The sequence below is a fragment of the Phlebotomus papatasi genome, chromosome 2 (assembly GCF_024763615.1).
Source record: "Phlebotomus papatasi isolate M1 chromosome 2, Ppap_2.1, whole genome shotgun sequence".
Lineage (NCBI taxonomy): Eukaryota > Metazoa > Arthropoda > Insecta > Diptera > Psychodidae > Phlebotomus > Phlebotomus papatasi.
This window is the reverse complement of record NC_077223.1, coordinates 53,353,990-53,370,440: the sequence shown is the minus strand read 5'-3', so window position 1 is coordinate 53,370,440 and position 16,451 is coordinate 53,353,990. Positions and strand designations below refer to the sequence as shown.

At 31.9% G+C, this 16,451-nt stretch overlaps 1 protein-coding gene across 3 annotated transcripts; it reads left to right on the top strand.

Annotated features, from left to right (window-relative positions):
- The first annotated feature begins 2 nt into the window (after window positions 1–2).
- Window positions 3–15,767, top strand: LOC129801654 (hydroxymethylglutaryl-CoA synthase 1). Of its 3 annotated transcripts, none has more exons than XM_055846908.1 (4): window positions 3–566; window positions 5,216–6,082; window positions 10,495–10,897; window positions 15,272–15,767. In XM_055846908.1, the coding sequence occupies exons 1-3, from the start codon at window positions 453–455 to the stop codon at window positions 10,879–10,881; spliced, it is 1,368 nt and encodes a 455-aa protein (XP_055702883.1). In that variant the 5' UTR covers window positions 3–452; the 3' UTR covers window positions 10,882–10,897; window positions 15,272–15,767. The 3 variants fall into 3 exon arrangements, with proteins under 3 accessions (XP_055702883.1, XP_055702882.1, XP_055702881.1); XM_055846907.1 differs by having other exon boundaries at window positions 14,714–15,767; XM_055846906.1 differs by lacking the exon at window positions 15,272–15,767 and having other exon boundaries at window positions 10,495–11,308.
- Window positions 15,768–16,451: the final 684 nt, after the last annotated feature.

Genomic DNA, 16,451 nt, shown 5'->3' with positions numbered 1-16,451 from the left:
ATTTTGTACGATTTCCCCAATCGCGAGCTTCCCCCTCCATCCGGGAGTGTTTTTCTTTTCGTGAAAAAGAAAAGTAATTTTTGATGAGTGTCCAACGTTGCTGCCGCTGCAAATGTCAGTCTCAGATTCTCCGTGTTTGAGTGAAGAATCCACCTCGCAGAGATCCGCGAGTGCATCAGCCGTTTGTGCTTTACAAAGTGTGACATAACCTCCTCCAAAAAAGGGGGCTCTTTTGGGGCGCGATCGAGTTCTCATCCATTTGTGCTATCTGTCATTACTGACCGTGAGTGTCCGGGTGTGTGGTCCAGGAGTGCATACGAAGGAAGCACCAAGGAGAAAGTTTGAGTGAGAGTCAGAGGAAAGAGAAAGTGTCTTGTGGAAGAGCCACTTCCCATGCTTATTTGCTGAGCTGCCCGAGAGATTTCCAACAGCTGACACTCACTGACCCAGACATGGCCTGGCCGGAGAATGTAGGCATTCTGGCCATTGAGCTCTTTTTTCCCTCTTTTTACGTGGACCAGACCGAACTGGAGGCCTTCGATGGAGCTTCCACTGGAAAATACACGGTATTGACCCTATTCCTCTATTTTTTTTTTAGTAAAATCCAAAATAAAATGATCAATCTGATGAAACCCAAAGAAAGAGTTAACTAGAGACAAAGGGTGACTCATTCCCACGTGTCCCTTACAAGAGTTACAGTGACGATCACAAAAATTGAAACACGTTTTAAATATATATTCTAATTCGCCTAATTCTGTTGAATGTTCGTGAATATTAAAAAATTAAAATATTTTTATATTCTACGAAAAATAAGCCCAGAAACTAGTTTTTCATTATGAATAATGTATCTTGAAAACCTTTCTTCAATTACAATTTCCAATAACAATAAAAATTAATTTTAAAAAATCCTCTCACAGTGAAATAGTGAGTAATTGGATTATTGTTACAATACTGAATATGAAAACCCGATAAACTTAATAATTTTAACTTATTCAGTAACAAAATAAATTGTATTTCTCTTCCAAGATGAAACTCTTCAAGTTCAAATAGAAAGTAATTTATATTTTGACCAATATTAATAAGTCATATTTTGCGACTCGTATTCAATTTTTTAAACTTAAAATTTAATTCATAACTCAATCACTTTACAGTTTTTTTTTGCATTTGATTTTTTTCATCTCATTTATTAATATGTGAATTGTTTAGTTAATTATCATGGAACTTGCACAGATTAATAAATAAAAATTATTATGGAAACAAAAAAAAATAGGATTAAAATAAAATTTTTGGATATATTAGATGAGTTCATATATTCTGTCAGTAGAAGAGGTAAAAAGTTTGGAGTGGTATATCTCAGCTCCTGATGAACATAATTGGATGAGTGAACTATTGTTGGAAAGCTTGGTTCATTAGCTTTCAGAATCTGGTATATGTAATTGGCCATGGGTAAATCATGGTCATCCAGAACCATTTATGTCGAAGAAGACACTTTTTGCAGCGTCTTTTTTGACCATCCACTGCTGGGACCAGGAGTGACCCACGATTATCGCACAAGGACTATTTGTTAGAGGAACTCAAAAGGTATAATTTGTGGAAGAAACTTTTTTTTGGACATCTTACTTCTTTTAATTCATCGACTTTTGCAAGAATTTTAACATTTTACACGCATAGAAAAAAATGACAGAAATCCTTCTATCTCATTTTCTGGACAAACTAATGAAGATATCGACTTGGAATGTTCTAAGTACTCCCCCATAAGTTGATCCAAGGAATCCAAATATCACATCAATTTTATCCCCACGTCTATCCTTCCCCTCCAGAAACCACTCTTTTAGGATTTCAGTAATTTTTTCCTTGCGTTTAACACTTCAAAATTCTTGCAAAAGTCGATGAATAGAAAAAAGTAAGATGTCCAAAAAAAAAGTTTCTTCCACAAATTATACATTTTGAGTTCCTCTAACAAATAGTCCTTGTGCGATAATCGTGGGTCACTCCTGGTCCCAGCAGTGGATGGTTAAAAAAGACGCTGCAAAAAGTGTCTTCTTCGATATAAATGGTTCTGGATGACCATGATTTACCCATAGCCAATTACATATACCAGATTCTGAAAGCTAATGAACCAAGCTTTCCAACAATAGTTCACTCATCCAATTATGTTCATCAGGAGCTGAGATATACCACTCCAAACTTTCGACCTCTTCTACTGACAGAATATATGAACTTATCCAATATACTAGAAAAAAATTGTGAACGCAAAATATGAAAATTAATTGGGTTAGAAAAATTCTAATGTCACTTAAAAGCTTCTTATTATAACTCAAATAAGAAAACGTAAGAAGACTGACGCAAAATGTTACAAATCGAAATATTTAAAATCTTTCAAAAAAAGAAAAACTTGATTTCGAATTTTTAATATAAATAGCCTTTATCGCCTTCATGAACATCTAAAATTTTAAGGAACTTAAGTAAATAAGGAAAATAAAAAAAAATATTAATTACTTTAAATATGAACTGTTTTTTTTTAATATTTTCCTACAGGAGATATTAATTTTAACCAATTCATTTTCCAAAAATTATGCATTTGTGAGTGTTTCCAAGCACTCTGAGTTCCTTAAAATAAATAACCGACCAATTCTTCTTTAGATAATTTTCCTATAGGGTAAAGTGTTATAATTTGGAATTAGTATTACAAGTTGGACAATTCGCCGGTACAAGTTGGACATGGCTTTTTTCTTGATAATTACAGTACAAAATTTGTTTTTAAGCACAAGGAACCAAATTATAAAACTAAAGCATTAAAAATATACAAATAAAAATGAAGTAATAAATTTATCAAGACAAAAAGCCCTGTCCAAATTGTACCATTGTCCAACTTGTACCACTTTACCCTATGCCAAAGGTTAAAATTGTACCTAAAACGTTTTATTTTTATTTATTTATTTTTTTTTATTTTTTGTAACTTTAGAGCGAGAAAAAATTAAAAGGCTGATCTTTCGAGATCTTCTGATATGATTAATTGATCATATATACACTTTAACATCTCACCCAGAATGGGGCTCGAAATGGCATACATTTCTGTTTTCCAAACGACTGAATTAGCGTTCGAATATTGTCAGGACCTCTAAAAACTAAAATTTAGTGTGAGGTTTTTTTTTTTAAGTAATTTAACTAGCCTTAGTTTTTTAAATCTACCTTTACTGCTCTTATTTAAAAACCATTTAATATACATTTGAGCGGTTCTTTCTCTATTTTGAATTTTTCAACTTGAAAGGTAAAGATCAATAGTATTTTTCTTTAATTTAAAAACTGATTTATGTCAATTTTTAACTTTCAGACAAATAAAAACATTTTTCTAAACTTTATACAACATTATTTAAAGCGTTATAAAATCTACAAAGGTACATCAGCAACGACAAATATGAAACAAGAAAATTTAGGTCAGATAAAAGTATTTTTCGATAGGCCACTAAACAAAAGTAAAATTTGAACTGTGTGGCTTATATACTTAATCACAAGCGGTATGATGTTATTTTTCTCATAAGCACGTTGAAGATCAGGTTTTACGTAATTATTTTAATGACAATTTTAATAGCAATCATCACTGTTTTTCTCGATTTTTGTTTAAAGCATATTAAGAAGCTAAATAACTTTTTTTTTTTCTTAAAATGCTTTGACAAAAAGCTGTTTTTTAATGTTCGGCAACGAAATAGAGTAAGCTTTGACATAATTATAATTAGAATTTTATCTTAAAACATGAAGATCTCTGTCTTTTCTGTATTTTTACTGATATGTCCTGAAGTTTATTGAATATGAGATAATAATTTTTTTAATTTCTGTTAAAGCAAAATTTAGCTGTAATAAAAAAAAAACAACAATTTGACCTTACACGAGTTCAATGCGGCGATACTAAAGCGGTAGAGTCGCAAGAGCGTAAGACTTCTTACAAGTCTAATGATCCAAAGTAATAAAATATTGTATAATTGAATAAAAAAATTATCAATGATTGTTTTCTTGTATGCAAAAAAGAACCCAAAATCTTGGTTTTTTTTGTTGGTTGTAAGAAAATAAAACAATGTTAATTTGCAAAAAAAAAAGAAATACTAATGCTTCCGGCACTCCTTTTAGGTCGGTAAAATATCATGAAATCAAAATTCGTGTCCTTTTTCTTTCACAAAATTTTTACATAAGTCTCTCCTAGTCTTTCGGACTCAAAATTAGACTGAACTACCTATATTTAATTTGGTGTGATGTTCATAAGAAGAAGAAGAGTGCGAAAGAGTAGGATAGACATATGCAAAACTTTTAGGAAATAAAGGGATCTGAATTTAAGGTTTATGAAATTTTCCTGATCTAAAAAGTGTGCCGGAGTCATAATGGCTCTGGCACACCTTTTACATCAGAAAAATTTTATGAAACCAAAATTAGTATCCCTCTCTTTTTCAAACGTCTATCTCACTCTTTAATATTTAAAATTAGATTGGAGCTAAATCGAATTTGGTGTGACGTTAAAAAAAAGAAGAAATGTGTAAAACAGTTTGATAGACATATGCAAAACGTTTCAAAAAGGTAGAGATGTTGATTTCGATTACATGAAATTTTCCTGCTCTAAAAGGTGTGCCTGATCCATAAGTATCAAAATTACGTGAGAATTTTAAGAAAGTAACTCGAATTTTCCTGCGAAAAGTTTGTTTAATCTACTTCTAAATATATTGTAAGTTTCTAAGCACAATCTTTGTCTTTGATGCAATGGTACAATTGATCAGCAAATTATTTTTATACAATGTTTCAATCGAGCAAATATAATTGAATTACAGCAATCTGATTCTCATAACCATAAATCTATCGATAAAAGGCACAAATTGATATTTTCGTCATCATAAATATCAATTTGTGATAAAAAAAAATATTGTTAAATTATTTTGTAATTTTATATTCATACCTCAATTGCATTTTATTTGTTCTTTGTACTTGATAACAGTTGTAATTTTTTTTATTATTTCATGTTATAGTTTAATTAAAGTCAAATTAGCGGTCTGCAATTAATTCAAGGGCACATCAAATTTGGCTAGACTTTTGATAATAATTTATTGATTATTAATCCAATATAGTTCAACTTTCCGAAATAGTGTTTCAATTTTATTGGTCGGCACTGTAAATGGAAATTCAATAAAATTAATATTGGTAAACGACGTAATAAACAATCGCGCGTTTCTAGGTGGGATTAGGGCAGAAGAAAATGGGCTTCTGTACGGATCGCGAGGACATTAATTCCCTATGTATGACAGCGGTCAGTAATCTTATGGAACGCCACCAAATTCCTCCATCGAGGATTGGAAGGCTAGAAGTTGGCACTGAGACCATCATCGACAAGTCCAAGAGTGTCAAGTCGGTACTCATGCAACTATTTACGCCTCATGGTGTCACGGATCTCGAAGGACTTGATACCACAAATGCCTGCTATGGAGGCACCGCTGCCTTGTTCAATGCTGTCAATTGGGTCGAATCCAGCAGCTGGAATGGACGCCTAGCCCTCGTAGTTTGTGGGGATATAGCGGTGTATGCTAAGGGCCCGGCTAGACCGACAGGGGGAGCTGGTGCTGTAGCCATGCTAGTGGGCCCAAACGCCCCCTTGGTGATGGACAGGGGTCTCAGGGCTACTTATATGAAGCACGCGTATGATTTCTACAAGCCGGATCTCTCTTCAGAGTATCCCACTGTGGATGGGAAACTCTCAATCCAGTGCTACCTCAATGCCCTGGATAATTGCTATCAGCTGTATTGTGAGAAAGCCAGGGCTCAAGCACCAGCTGCTGACTCTGTTGGCTTGGATGCTTTCGATGCCGTGGTCTTCCACACGCCTTTTTGCAAATTGGTGCAGAAATCCTTGGCCAGAATCGGCGTCAATGACTATTTCATGATGCCTCCATCGAAGAGACCTGCCAGGTTTCCGGGATTCGAAAAATTCGAGCAACTGGCTTTGGAGGATACTTATTTCGATAAGGATGTGGAAAAGGCCTTCATGACCTACTACGATGAAGCATTCAAGGCCAAGACTGCCAAGTCCCTTCACATTGCCAGTCAGGTAATTAAATTTTTTATTCTTCTTACATTAAAAATAAAACTAACATTGCGTGTTAATTATAAAAAAAAGTATACTTATAAAAAATTTATGGTAATTTACGTCATAAACAAAATTAAATACGTCTTAAATAAATTTAACTCTGTAGATTTTTTTTTAGTAAAAATACTTTTAATAATTTCTTGGTAGGTACAATATTATAAATTTAAATTGTCTTGTTTTCGTTTGACAAGCTTGAGTAACACGGAAAAAAATTATCATTTCTTAGTGTGAACTTCGGAATATGTGATAACAATAAAAAGTTGTTGTACCTTGTACGATTACGACTGTGAGTAATATATATGTGAGTAATATACGACTGTGAGTAATATACGACTGTGAGTAATATACGACTGTGAGTAATATAGATTTTTATTTGTTTGCATACATACGCGTATCATGTTTTATCGAAAAATAAAGAGATCTTGTAAAATTTATCTTGCTTATTTACATAGTGTCATAAACCGTAAGTTTACAAATTAAATCATTCGTAAAATATTGTTAATGACCATTATGAATTTAACTCTTTCGCGTCTTTAGGGTCATATATGACCCGGGGAAAAAAGTTTCTTTTTGGCTATTTACATTAATTGAAATCTAACTGGAGTCTTGAGAAAATGAGCCAAGAATCTTACATCCTTCTATTATGATGTCGTGCACGAACAGATAGATTTCAATTAATGTAAATACCCAAAAAAAACTTTTTTCCCCGAGTCATGACATTACCCTAAAGACGCGAAAGAGTTAATCTATAGATATTATCAATAAGAAGTGGGAAAACAAAGCGAATAAAATTTAATTTTAGTCAGTATTTTAATGAAAAAAAAATTATCAGCTTTAAAAATTACTTAGCATCAATCTTAATTAATTAATTAATTAAAACAGAGTAATTAACGCAATGGTGAATTTTAAATTATTACTAAGCTTTGAACACTATATTGAATAATTTAAATTTAGTTTTTTTTTTTAAATTTTTTACCAAAATCGTTTCTTTTAGATTAGAATGAAAATCCGTGGCAATACAATAATTCTAAAATAAATACAAAACAAGTTTACTTCAATAATTTTTGTGTAATTTATCAAAAAAGAAAATCAAGCCAAATCAAGGAGGGTTTTGTTACGTTTTTGGAGGGATTCGAAGAGAATCATCTACCGACGGGTACTTCCTTGAACAACAAGACCGTTTGGGGAAATACATTTACTTAGAAGCAGCCACAATTGGCCAGGAAGAGGGTTGTGCTTAATCAGGAAAACGGCTGGGCTCACACTTTTTTGGTGACCAGCCACAAACTCTGAAATTTTACACACCTACCTGACAGATCTGGCATTGCTCTGTCGGATTACCATCTTATCTCTATTTTACGAAACTCTTTTGGTGATATCAAATTTATTAAAAGAAAAGACTGTAAAAACGACTTGTCCCAAAGTATGAAGGATTTTTTATGAGTGATATCATGAAATCACCTTCAAAAAGACGACTTTAACTTTAACTTTATTAAACAAAATATTGAAAATTATTAAACAGCTAAAAAAAAACTATAGACGGCAGTACGGCACCTTCGGATAACTTAATATTTTCTATGTTTCTAATGAATTTAACCTATAATTTTTTTCAGAAAATGGGAAGTACAGAACTAGGGTAAGATGGGGTAATTTGGAACCATGTGTAATTTGGAACTTTGAAATTTCCTAACGGTTTTACATAGCAAAAGATAAAAAAGGACGCAGAAATACTTTCAAATATGAAGTATTGTACTTTTTCGTGGTTTCCTTTTTCTCTTTGATCTTCTGAAACAGTGAGAAAATCTTAAAATTTCAAAATATATACGTGATTCTGGATTACCCCATCTTACTCTAGCTATTAAAATTTATATTGCCATGGATCAAATTCATTAAATAAGTTGAATTATTCGAAGCTTGCATCGCGTTGTCCCAAGGTACCACAATTATCCCTAATGCCCAATGCATAATCAAATTTGTTAATATGTACTTATTCAAAATTGTCCATAAGACCAAGCTAAATGACTAGATCTACTAGATCTAGATTTCATTTATATACTCTCACTGAAATATCTAAAATGTTTAAAAAAACAAAAATTATTATATTTATTTATTTATTTTAAATTAATTTTGTAGGGGGAAGTGGGGCACCTTTGAAATTGGGATTTTTCTCTTATGTTTAAATGGAACTGAGCCATATCATAATGTAATTTAGCTTCTCAATCTGTTTGTGCACCTAAATTATATCACGATAAGGCTCAATTTTATTTAAGAATAGATGAAAAATCCCAATTTCAAAGGTGCCCCACTTCCCTCTACTTATTATTTTATTGTTTTCAATTTTGAAATTATTTGATTTATTTTTTTTATACTCGTCTAATTTTTATTTTCGAAAAAAAATATAATTCCGTCGTTATGCAAACAAGTTTCTTCTCAATGTTTTGTTAAATCTTATTTTTTTTATAGATCTTGAAAAATAAAGTATGAGAGGTTTCTAATCAACTTTTTGCAACAAAATTTACCAATGGGAATTTTTTTTAATTATTAGTAATGTTATATGCTTAGACTTGCATTATTATTATTTTTTTTCGTTAATCATTTTGTTTATTTTGTTTACACATCATACGTAAAGTGAGCGATTTTGGATAATTTATTTCTGACGCAATTGACTTTCGAAATTTAGTTACCTTTACTGTTAATCCTTCAATTCCTTAGAAAAAATAGCCTGGTAGAGGTAAAAGATACGTTTAACTGCTCTCTGTTATTCACTTGTTATTTTCGGTAAGCCACACTTACCCCCCTATCTCGCCAATAAATGAACATTATCTTTAGAAGACTCTCGATAGATGGTGTTTTTCTTATTGCCATCCAAAACCATGTTTCTTAGTTTATTTCGAGAAGTGCTTTCAGATTTTTTTTTTCATTTTCGAATATGTTTTGGAGGTAGTCAAGATGAATATTTCGTCCACAGACTACATAATGATAAATAATTTTGATTCTAAATTTATGCATATAAAAAACCCTCAGGAATTTAAATTAGACATGAACCCCCGATGCGTTTAAGTTTAGAATCTCTGAGCAATTGAAATGGGGTTAGAACCCCTACAACTTTCGCGCTAAGAGATCGGGAGCTTAAGTTCAGCGTTAGCTGAAAAATGAAAAATGATCAAAAATTGAGAATTGGGGTATTGTGGCATTCACTGGAACGGATTTGAAAATAAATTCCTGAGTATTTCGGTTTAAGAATTTTTTAATTTTCTGTATGTCTATGACATCTAGATATCCATGATCGGAACACATTTCAAAATCGAATTTTCGAAGGTCAAAGTTCAACCACTTTAGAGGGCCTATTTCTCAACCAATTTGCTTTTCGATTTCCTTTTCGATTTGCTTTCCGAGTTTATTGTGAATTCGAAAATTCTGCAAATCTGAGACACTTTTCCATCACCGTTTTGTTCTTTTCTCGCTTCATAGAAAATCATGCAAAGTTTTCGCTAGAAATAAAGCAGACGGGATGTTTGACATCCCGTTAAAATTCCTTCGTCCTCTATCATGATTTAAATTCTAAATTTTCAAGAAAAAATCATCTTTTAATCTGTAAGGAATTCCAAAATATGAACATTCTTCTGGGTTAGGGTAAGTGTGTCAAATTTCGGCATAGTTGCATGCAAACGTCAAAGTCTCAAGATTGAAATGTAATATTTTAAATGCAAATTGATTTTTTTTATTCTTTCTTTTGTAAGAGTGTTGCTTGGAACCTTGTAAAGAGTTTACCGTCTTTTTTTACTCTAAAATCATTCTTAATACATTTTAAAATAAATAAAAATATAGACATAGCTTTGGTGCCCTATTTCGGCCACCTTCATTCTCATGTTGCTTGCTCTTCGGGAATACTTCCAACATCTTTTTCACGTCATCTCGTTTGTCGTAGCTACATTTTTTGTTATTCTTTTTCATTGTATAATCTCTAGAGTATGTAAAAACTAAAAATTCATGGAAATTTGAGGAACAAAAAAGGTGGCCGAAATTGCAAGCTGGCCGGAATTTGACACACTTACCCTAATTCCATTAAGAGTTCAAAGAATTTAAAAAGAAAACAATTTTATGACTAATCATATTCTATCTAATCATTATATTTTTGAAATTGAACACAAATAAAGGCATTACATTATCATTGTAATTTTTCCCAGAATTTTATAATGATAATAATATAGAAAAAAATTTCCATTAAATAATGCGATATAAATAGAATCTTGAAACAGTGGCAGTGTTTATCTTAAGATCAGTCTCCAAAATTCCCCTAAGGCTATTTCCTTTTCAATCTCACCATTCTCCGCATGTAACCAATTTTCCGTGGTTTTCTCTTAACTCCGCAGGTGGGAAACATGTACACTCCCTCGCTCTATACTGGCCTCATATCATATCTCATCTCTGAATCAGCCAAGAATCTGGTTGGTAAGAAGGTGGCACTCTTTTCTTATGGCTCCGGACTCGCATCCAGTATGTACTCGATCACGGTGACAAAGGATGTGGATCAGCTTCAGCAAATGCTGGACAAATTGATGCATATTATGCCCACGCTGGAGAGACGTCAGAAGGTAGCACCCAAGGAGTTTTCTGAAATCTTGGAGATTCGTGAGCACAACAATCACAAGGCACCATTGGAACCTTCAGGACCGATTGATGGACTCTTTCCTGGCACCTACTACCTCAAGAGTGTTGATCATATGCATCGGAGACTCTATGATCGTGTGCCGAAGTAGCATTTCGACTGATCAGGTTGCTCTCCCAATAAGCCATTATTCCCTTTCAGATTCCCCGACAAAAGACAATCCGGGCAGAAGAGAGATGCCACTCAAATTGATGAAACGTTTTCTTTTGTAGGCAAAATTTCTTCAGTATTTCGTCAAGTGCAATTTCTTTTAATCATTTAGATTAGTTCCCAAGAGATGCTCAAAGAGCCCAATGCTTCGGATTGCATATAAAATTATTCATAATGTGCACAGTGTTTCTCAAAAGATCAGTCTAACTAATTATACTTTTTTGTTCATAATTTTAGGGTTGACCCCTGTGAAGATAATTTACATACTTTTTATTTATTCTTCTTTTTTAACTTAATACTGACTTGAGGTTTAAACTTAAAATAGAGGAAGGGGCTTGATTAAAAAACTTTTAGTAATAATAATAAAAGTTTTATTCTTATTATTATTTTTTTAGGTAAAGTTTAAGTGGTGAAGCGCTTGCTCTATAGTGCAAGTGTCTCAGGTTCGCATCCCCTTTAGTTCGCGAGTAATTTTGTAATTTAATTTAAAGTAAATTTCACTGAACTTAATATTATTTTTTTTAATAACGCTGCTCTGCTGCCTATTAAAAAATGTCGTTTGGAAATCTCGCTGGAAGTCCTACATCTTCCACAAAGTATGTTTCATTTTTATTATTTTTATTAGAATTATGCCTTCACTGAGAAAAAAAAGAGGGTGCGATTAACATTTTTTCCTCATAATTTTAACACTTTTTAGGTGTAAAAATATATCAACATTTTTTAATGTTAATTTTACACCTTTTTAAGGGTAAAATTAACATGAAAAAGGGTAACTTTAACCCTAAATACACCTAAAAAAGGTAATATTTACACCGAATTTGGATCAATACTGCAGGATAAAATTAACATTTCCGGAATGTTATTTTAACTTTTTCGGATTTCTCTCAGTGTTAGACACATTTACGACTTAAGCCGAGAAAATGCTTAACGTAATTATAATCAAAATAGTGATCAATAGGGGAAATCTCTAACAGCATGACAATGTCATATGGTAAATTAAAATTTTTTTATGCGGTAAATTCTAAAGAACTAGTCCAATATCCAATTCATATAAATTACTTAAAGCTTCATAGAGCTCTTTGTAATGATTTTTTGATGATCACTGAACTTTAATGTGGTCCTGGTTCCGAATTTTACCACATGAATTTGTCATATGACATTGTCATACTGTTACAGAATTCCCCTTCACATTATATTTCCATCAGTTCTGACTAATTTGTCTCTCGGCTTAAGCCGAGAAACGACTTACTGGGAAACTGATGGGAATTTAGTCAAATCATTATTTGGATTATAATTACGTTAAGCTGTCTCTCGCTTTAAGTCAAAAGTACGTTTACAGCATTAGTTTTAACGAGAAAATAAACAGAAGACTGTCAGACTTATAGTAAATTGAATTTAAAACATCGAGTAATCAAAATTTTTCCATAAATAAAATTTTGAACATTCCAGTTTTTGCATTTCCTCGTTAATGCTCAATTGGGTGTTTTCAGAATAATTTGGATTTGTTGAACAGGAACCCTTGTTGGTACCTGGACAGTTGCCTTTCTAAATTTTCTTTTATCAAAAATTGAGAGAGCTAGAAAGAGTAGGGGAAGGCTTTCAGACTTCGCACACTTTCTGGCTTTGAACATTTGTTTTTCCCATATTCCTTTAATGAATCTGACGTAATTTCTTCATGAAATGTTCGACTTAAGGCTGGCTATTAAAAAAAAAAATATTGCCATTAGGTCAGATTCATATAAGACATGTGGGAAAAATGTGCGAAGCTTGAAGGCCTTCCTCTGCACAGAGTTCATTCACTCGGTATACATGTTTCCAGTAGGGGAATTCTGTAAAAATATGACAATGTCCATATGACAAATTTTCGTAATAAATTTGGAAGCAGATTAACATTAAAGCTCAGTGATTATAGATTAGTTCTTCAGAATTTGCCACTTAAAAAAATTAAATTTCCCTTATGACATTAGTGCAAAAGAAGTCCCCTACAGAGTATGAATTCTGAGATGATGAGTTTATCACCTGATATATTCATAGGTCTGAGATCGAATTTTCTAAGTATTTAAAAAGACTTCGATAAAAAATTATCCTGAAAAAACTAGGATAGTGTGAGTGTTACACATGACACTTTATGTACGAAAAGCTCACGAAATACTCAAAAAAAGCGATCTAAGACAGCTGTGGATTTCTCATGTGAATAAGTCTTGAATTTCAGAATTCTCCCCCAATAGGGGAATTCTGTAATTATTGTGGCATTGTCACACGTGAGTTCGAAATCTGACAATTCCAATTGAGCCTTTTTTTATAAAACATGAGTTCGAAAATGCAATTCATTGATTTTTGTCTCTTCGTGATATTTCGCAAATACAGTTGGTTGATTTGTTTAATAAAATTCATTGTCAAAATCTCAAATATATAACTTCTTACAATGCCACGGTTACAGGATCATATTTTCGAGAAAGCTCTCCTGAGATTCGAACCAAATTTGTCATATGACATTGTCAGAAGAGTGTTATAGAATTTCCCTACAGTAGGGAAATTCTGTAATTTTTGTGGCATTGTCATATGTGAGTTCGAAACTTGACAACGCCAATCGAGCATTTTTGTCATATCACACACTGAGGGAAATCCGAAAAAGTCAAAATAACATTCCGGAAATGTTAATTTTACCCTGCAATATTGATCCGAAATCGGTGTAAATATTACCCTTTTTAGGAGTTTTATGGGTTAAAATTACCCTTTTTCATGTTGATTTTACCCTCAAAAGGTGTAAAATTAACAATAAAAAATGTTGATATATTTTTACACCCGAAAAGTGTTAAAGCTATGACGAAAAAAAGTTAATCGTAGCCTCTTTTTTTCTCAGTGCATGAGTTCGAAAATGGAATTCATTGATTTTTTTTTAATAAAATCTCTTTTTACTTAATGATAGTCTGTAAATGTACATCTCGCCTTGGTTGATTTGCTTAATAAAATTCATTGTCTTTTGAATTGCCAGAAATCTCAAATATGTGACTTTTCACAATGCTACGTGAGGAAATGGCAGTGTCACGGCTACAGAATCGCAATTTGTCATATGATATTGCCATAGTGGTATAGAATTCCTCAACAGGTCACCTTTTCTGCCTGTTCTAAAACAGCAAAAAGACTTTTCTTTTGCTGCATGTACAAAGAACAACATTTTCACTTAATAATATACTTCAGGGGAGATAAAATTAATTACTATTGTAACCTATAATACAAACTATTTGTAGCAGAGCTTCAGAAAATAACACGCTACTGTCTTAAGGCTTCAGGATTGAGAGAAAGCGAAAGAAGAAGTAATAAATAAAATTGATCTAATAATAGCCCCTAGTTGGATACAGTAGCATTCAATTGTTAATTCTATTATGTGGCTTAAACCTCAAGTCTTTTGAAGTTGTAAATCAATTCTTTTTATCAGAAAACTCTGATGACCTTTCTCATATTTAGCATTGGAAACCCAAGATTAAAATTTTCTCAATATTTTATGATAAGAAATTTTAACATTTCTAATAACTGTGTAGTAATTCCCCCATAGAAGCGTCTTGTATTTTGATTTAACTCTTACCAAACTAGGAAATACCCATGTCTTGTCGAGAAATGCGCCTTCAAGTTTTGCTTCATGCTCTTCTCCACGTTGCATGATGCAATCGACAAAGCGCGTTGAGATGTGAAATTGGGTGTTTTGGGGCCTTTTTGAGAAACACTGCGTCAAAGAGAGACCAAATAATATCAGCCCATTTAATATCATTCAGAATGATTCAGTCCGCCAACTTCGAAGGATGGTAATGAAAAAAAGAAGAGTGGATGTAATTTTTTTCATGCACTGTTGAGTGAGACAAAAGAAGGCCCCCAAAGTGAGTTGGAGAAGATAGAAAAAAGAAAATTCACCTAAAAGACATATAGTCAGTGTCACACGTCATAAAAAGTGAAATTTTTACTTTCAACCTTTTTCTTTTCTCTTTCTCTCTTTCGACTTCTTTTTTTTAATATTCCAACTTGACTTCAAACTTGACAATTTTATCGGAATCTTGCATTTTAACATCTTTTTTTTTGTTTCAATCTAAAAAACAAAATTTATGAATGATTTTTAGTGGGTGATTTTTGCACAACTCTTCTTCAAAACTTTTTCTCTTCTCTTTGTTTTCGTGCTCTTTTATAACAGACACTTTTATTCACACTTTGGCGCTTTTCTGGGAAAGTGTTATGCGCCACAAACTTGAAGAGGAAATAAAACCTACACTTTCCAGTATATATACATACTTTTGATTTTATAACATTTCTCTCTTGCACCTCTTTTCTTTTTCAAACAGACGATGTGACACAGTTCAGGGTTCAATAAAAAAATTAATATAAAAACTATTACAAAATATAATTGGAAAATGGAATATCACAAAAAATATCACAAAGATCAATCGTAAAAAAAAAATTAAAAATAAATCGTGACAATAACTAGCGATAAATATCTTTTATAAATTTGAAGGAAAAAAAATAGTGTCAGTAGATTTAAAAAAACCTCACTTTCGGCAAATGGGACCTAAATATAATTATTATTTCTTATAATTTTATTTGTTGTTAAATCTTCATTTTTAATCATTATTTTTTTTTTAATTAAAACGGAAGAGTTTAAAATGGTCTTTTTAGAGGAAATTTTATTCTTATTTATTTCACAAACGGAAGAAAAATGTGGAACGCTTAGCGAATGTCTATCTTAGATTTTTATTTTATCACATCTCTAGAGATTAAATTAAATATTAGATATTTGTAAAGAATGGTTGAAAGAGTCAATAAAAAAAAGTTACGTAAAAATCTTGGGTTTTTATTTTTCAGTGTAATTATGATTTCAGGACTTACATTATATTGTGGTTTTCAAAGGGGTTTATCAGTTGTGACTTTAAGTGACTTTGGATTTTTCATCAATTTTTTTTCATAAAAATTGGCTGATCAAGTGAATTTGGTAAGTTTGTAAGTAAATCCGAAGTATACATTTCAATAGATTTGTTTTTCTTTATATTCATTGACTCTAAAAGTATTTGAATATTATTTTATGTAATAGATCATGTAATAGATGTAATAGATTATTTTATGAATAGAATTGTATTGTGAAATTTCTCTCATTTATAAATTTCAATTAATATTGATAATTTTATACAACTTCATAAAATCCACTGTACGATGAGACCGCCGCCAGTTCAGCGTCTATCAATCTCAAAAAGAAATCATTAAAAAAGCTTCACTTTATTTTCCGAAAAAGCGATTTTTCTAATGGTGTACCATTCTGTTAAAAATGGTAAGTAAAAATGAAAAAAAAATTACAAGTAAAATATTATAATTGGATACACATTATGCAAAATGTTTGAGAACGAAAAGGATGTGAATTTCGATTTCATGAAATTTTCCTGATTTAAAAAGTGTGCCGGAGCCATTATGCCTCTAGCATACCTTTTAAGATCAGTAAAATTTCATGAAATCTAAATTCGTGTCCTTTTCTTT

Coding starts and splice junctions, on each gene's coding strand:
- LOC129801654 (XM_055846908.1), top strand. CDS start 453: ATGGCCTGGCCGGAGAATGTAGGCATTCTGGCCATTGAGCTCTTTTTT. Junction 567..5,215: donor CTTCCACTGGAAAATACACG/GTATTGACCCTA, acceptor GCGCGTTTCTAG/GTGGGATTAGGGCAGAAGAA. Junction 6,083..10,494: donor CCCTTCACATTGCCAGTCAG/GTAATTAAATTT, acceptor TTAACTCCGCAG/GTGGGAAACATGTACACTCC.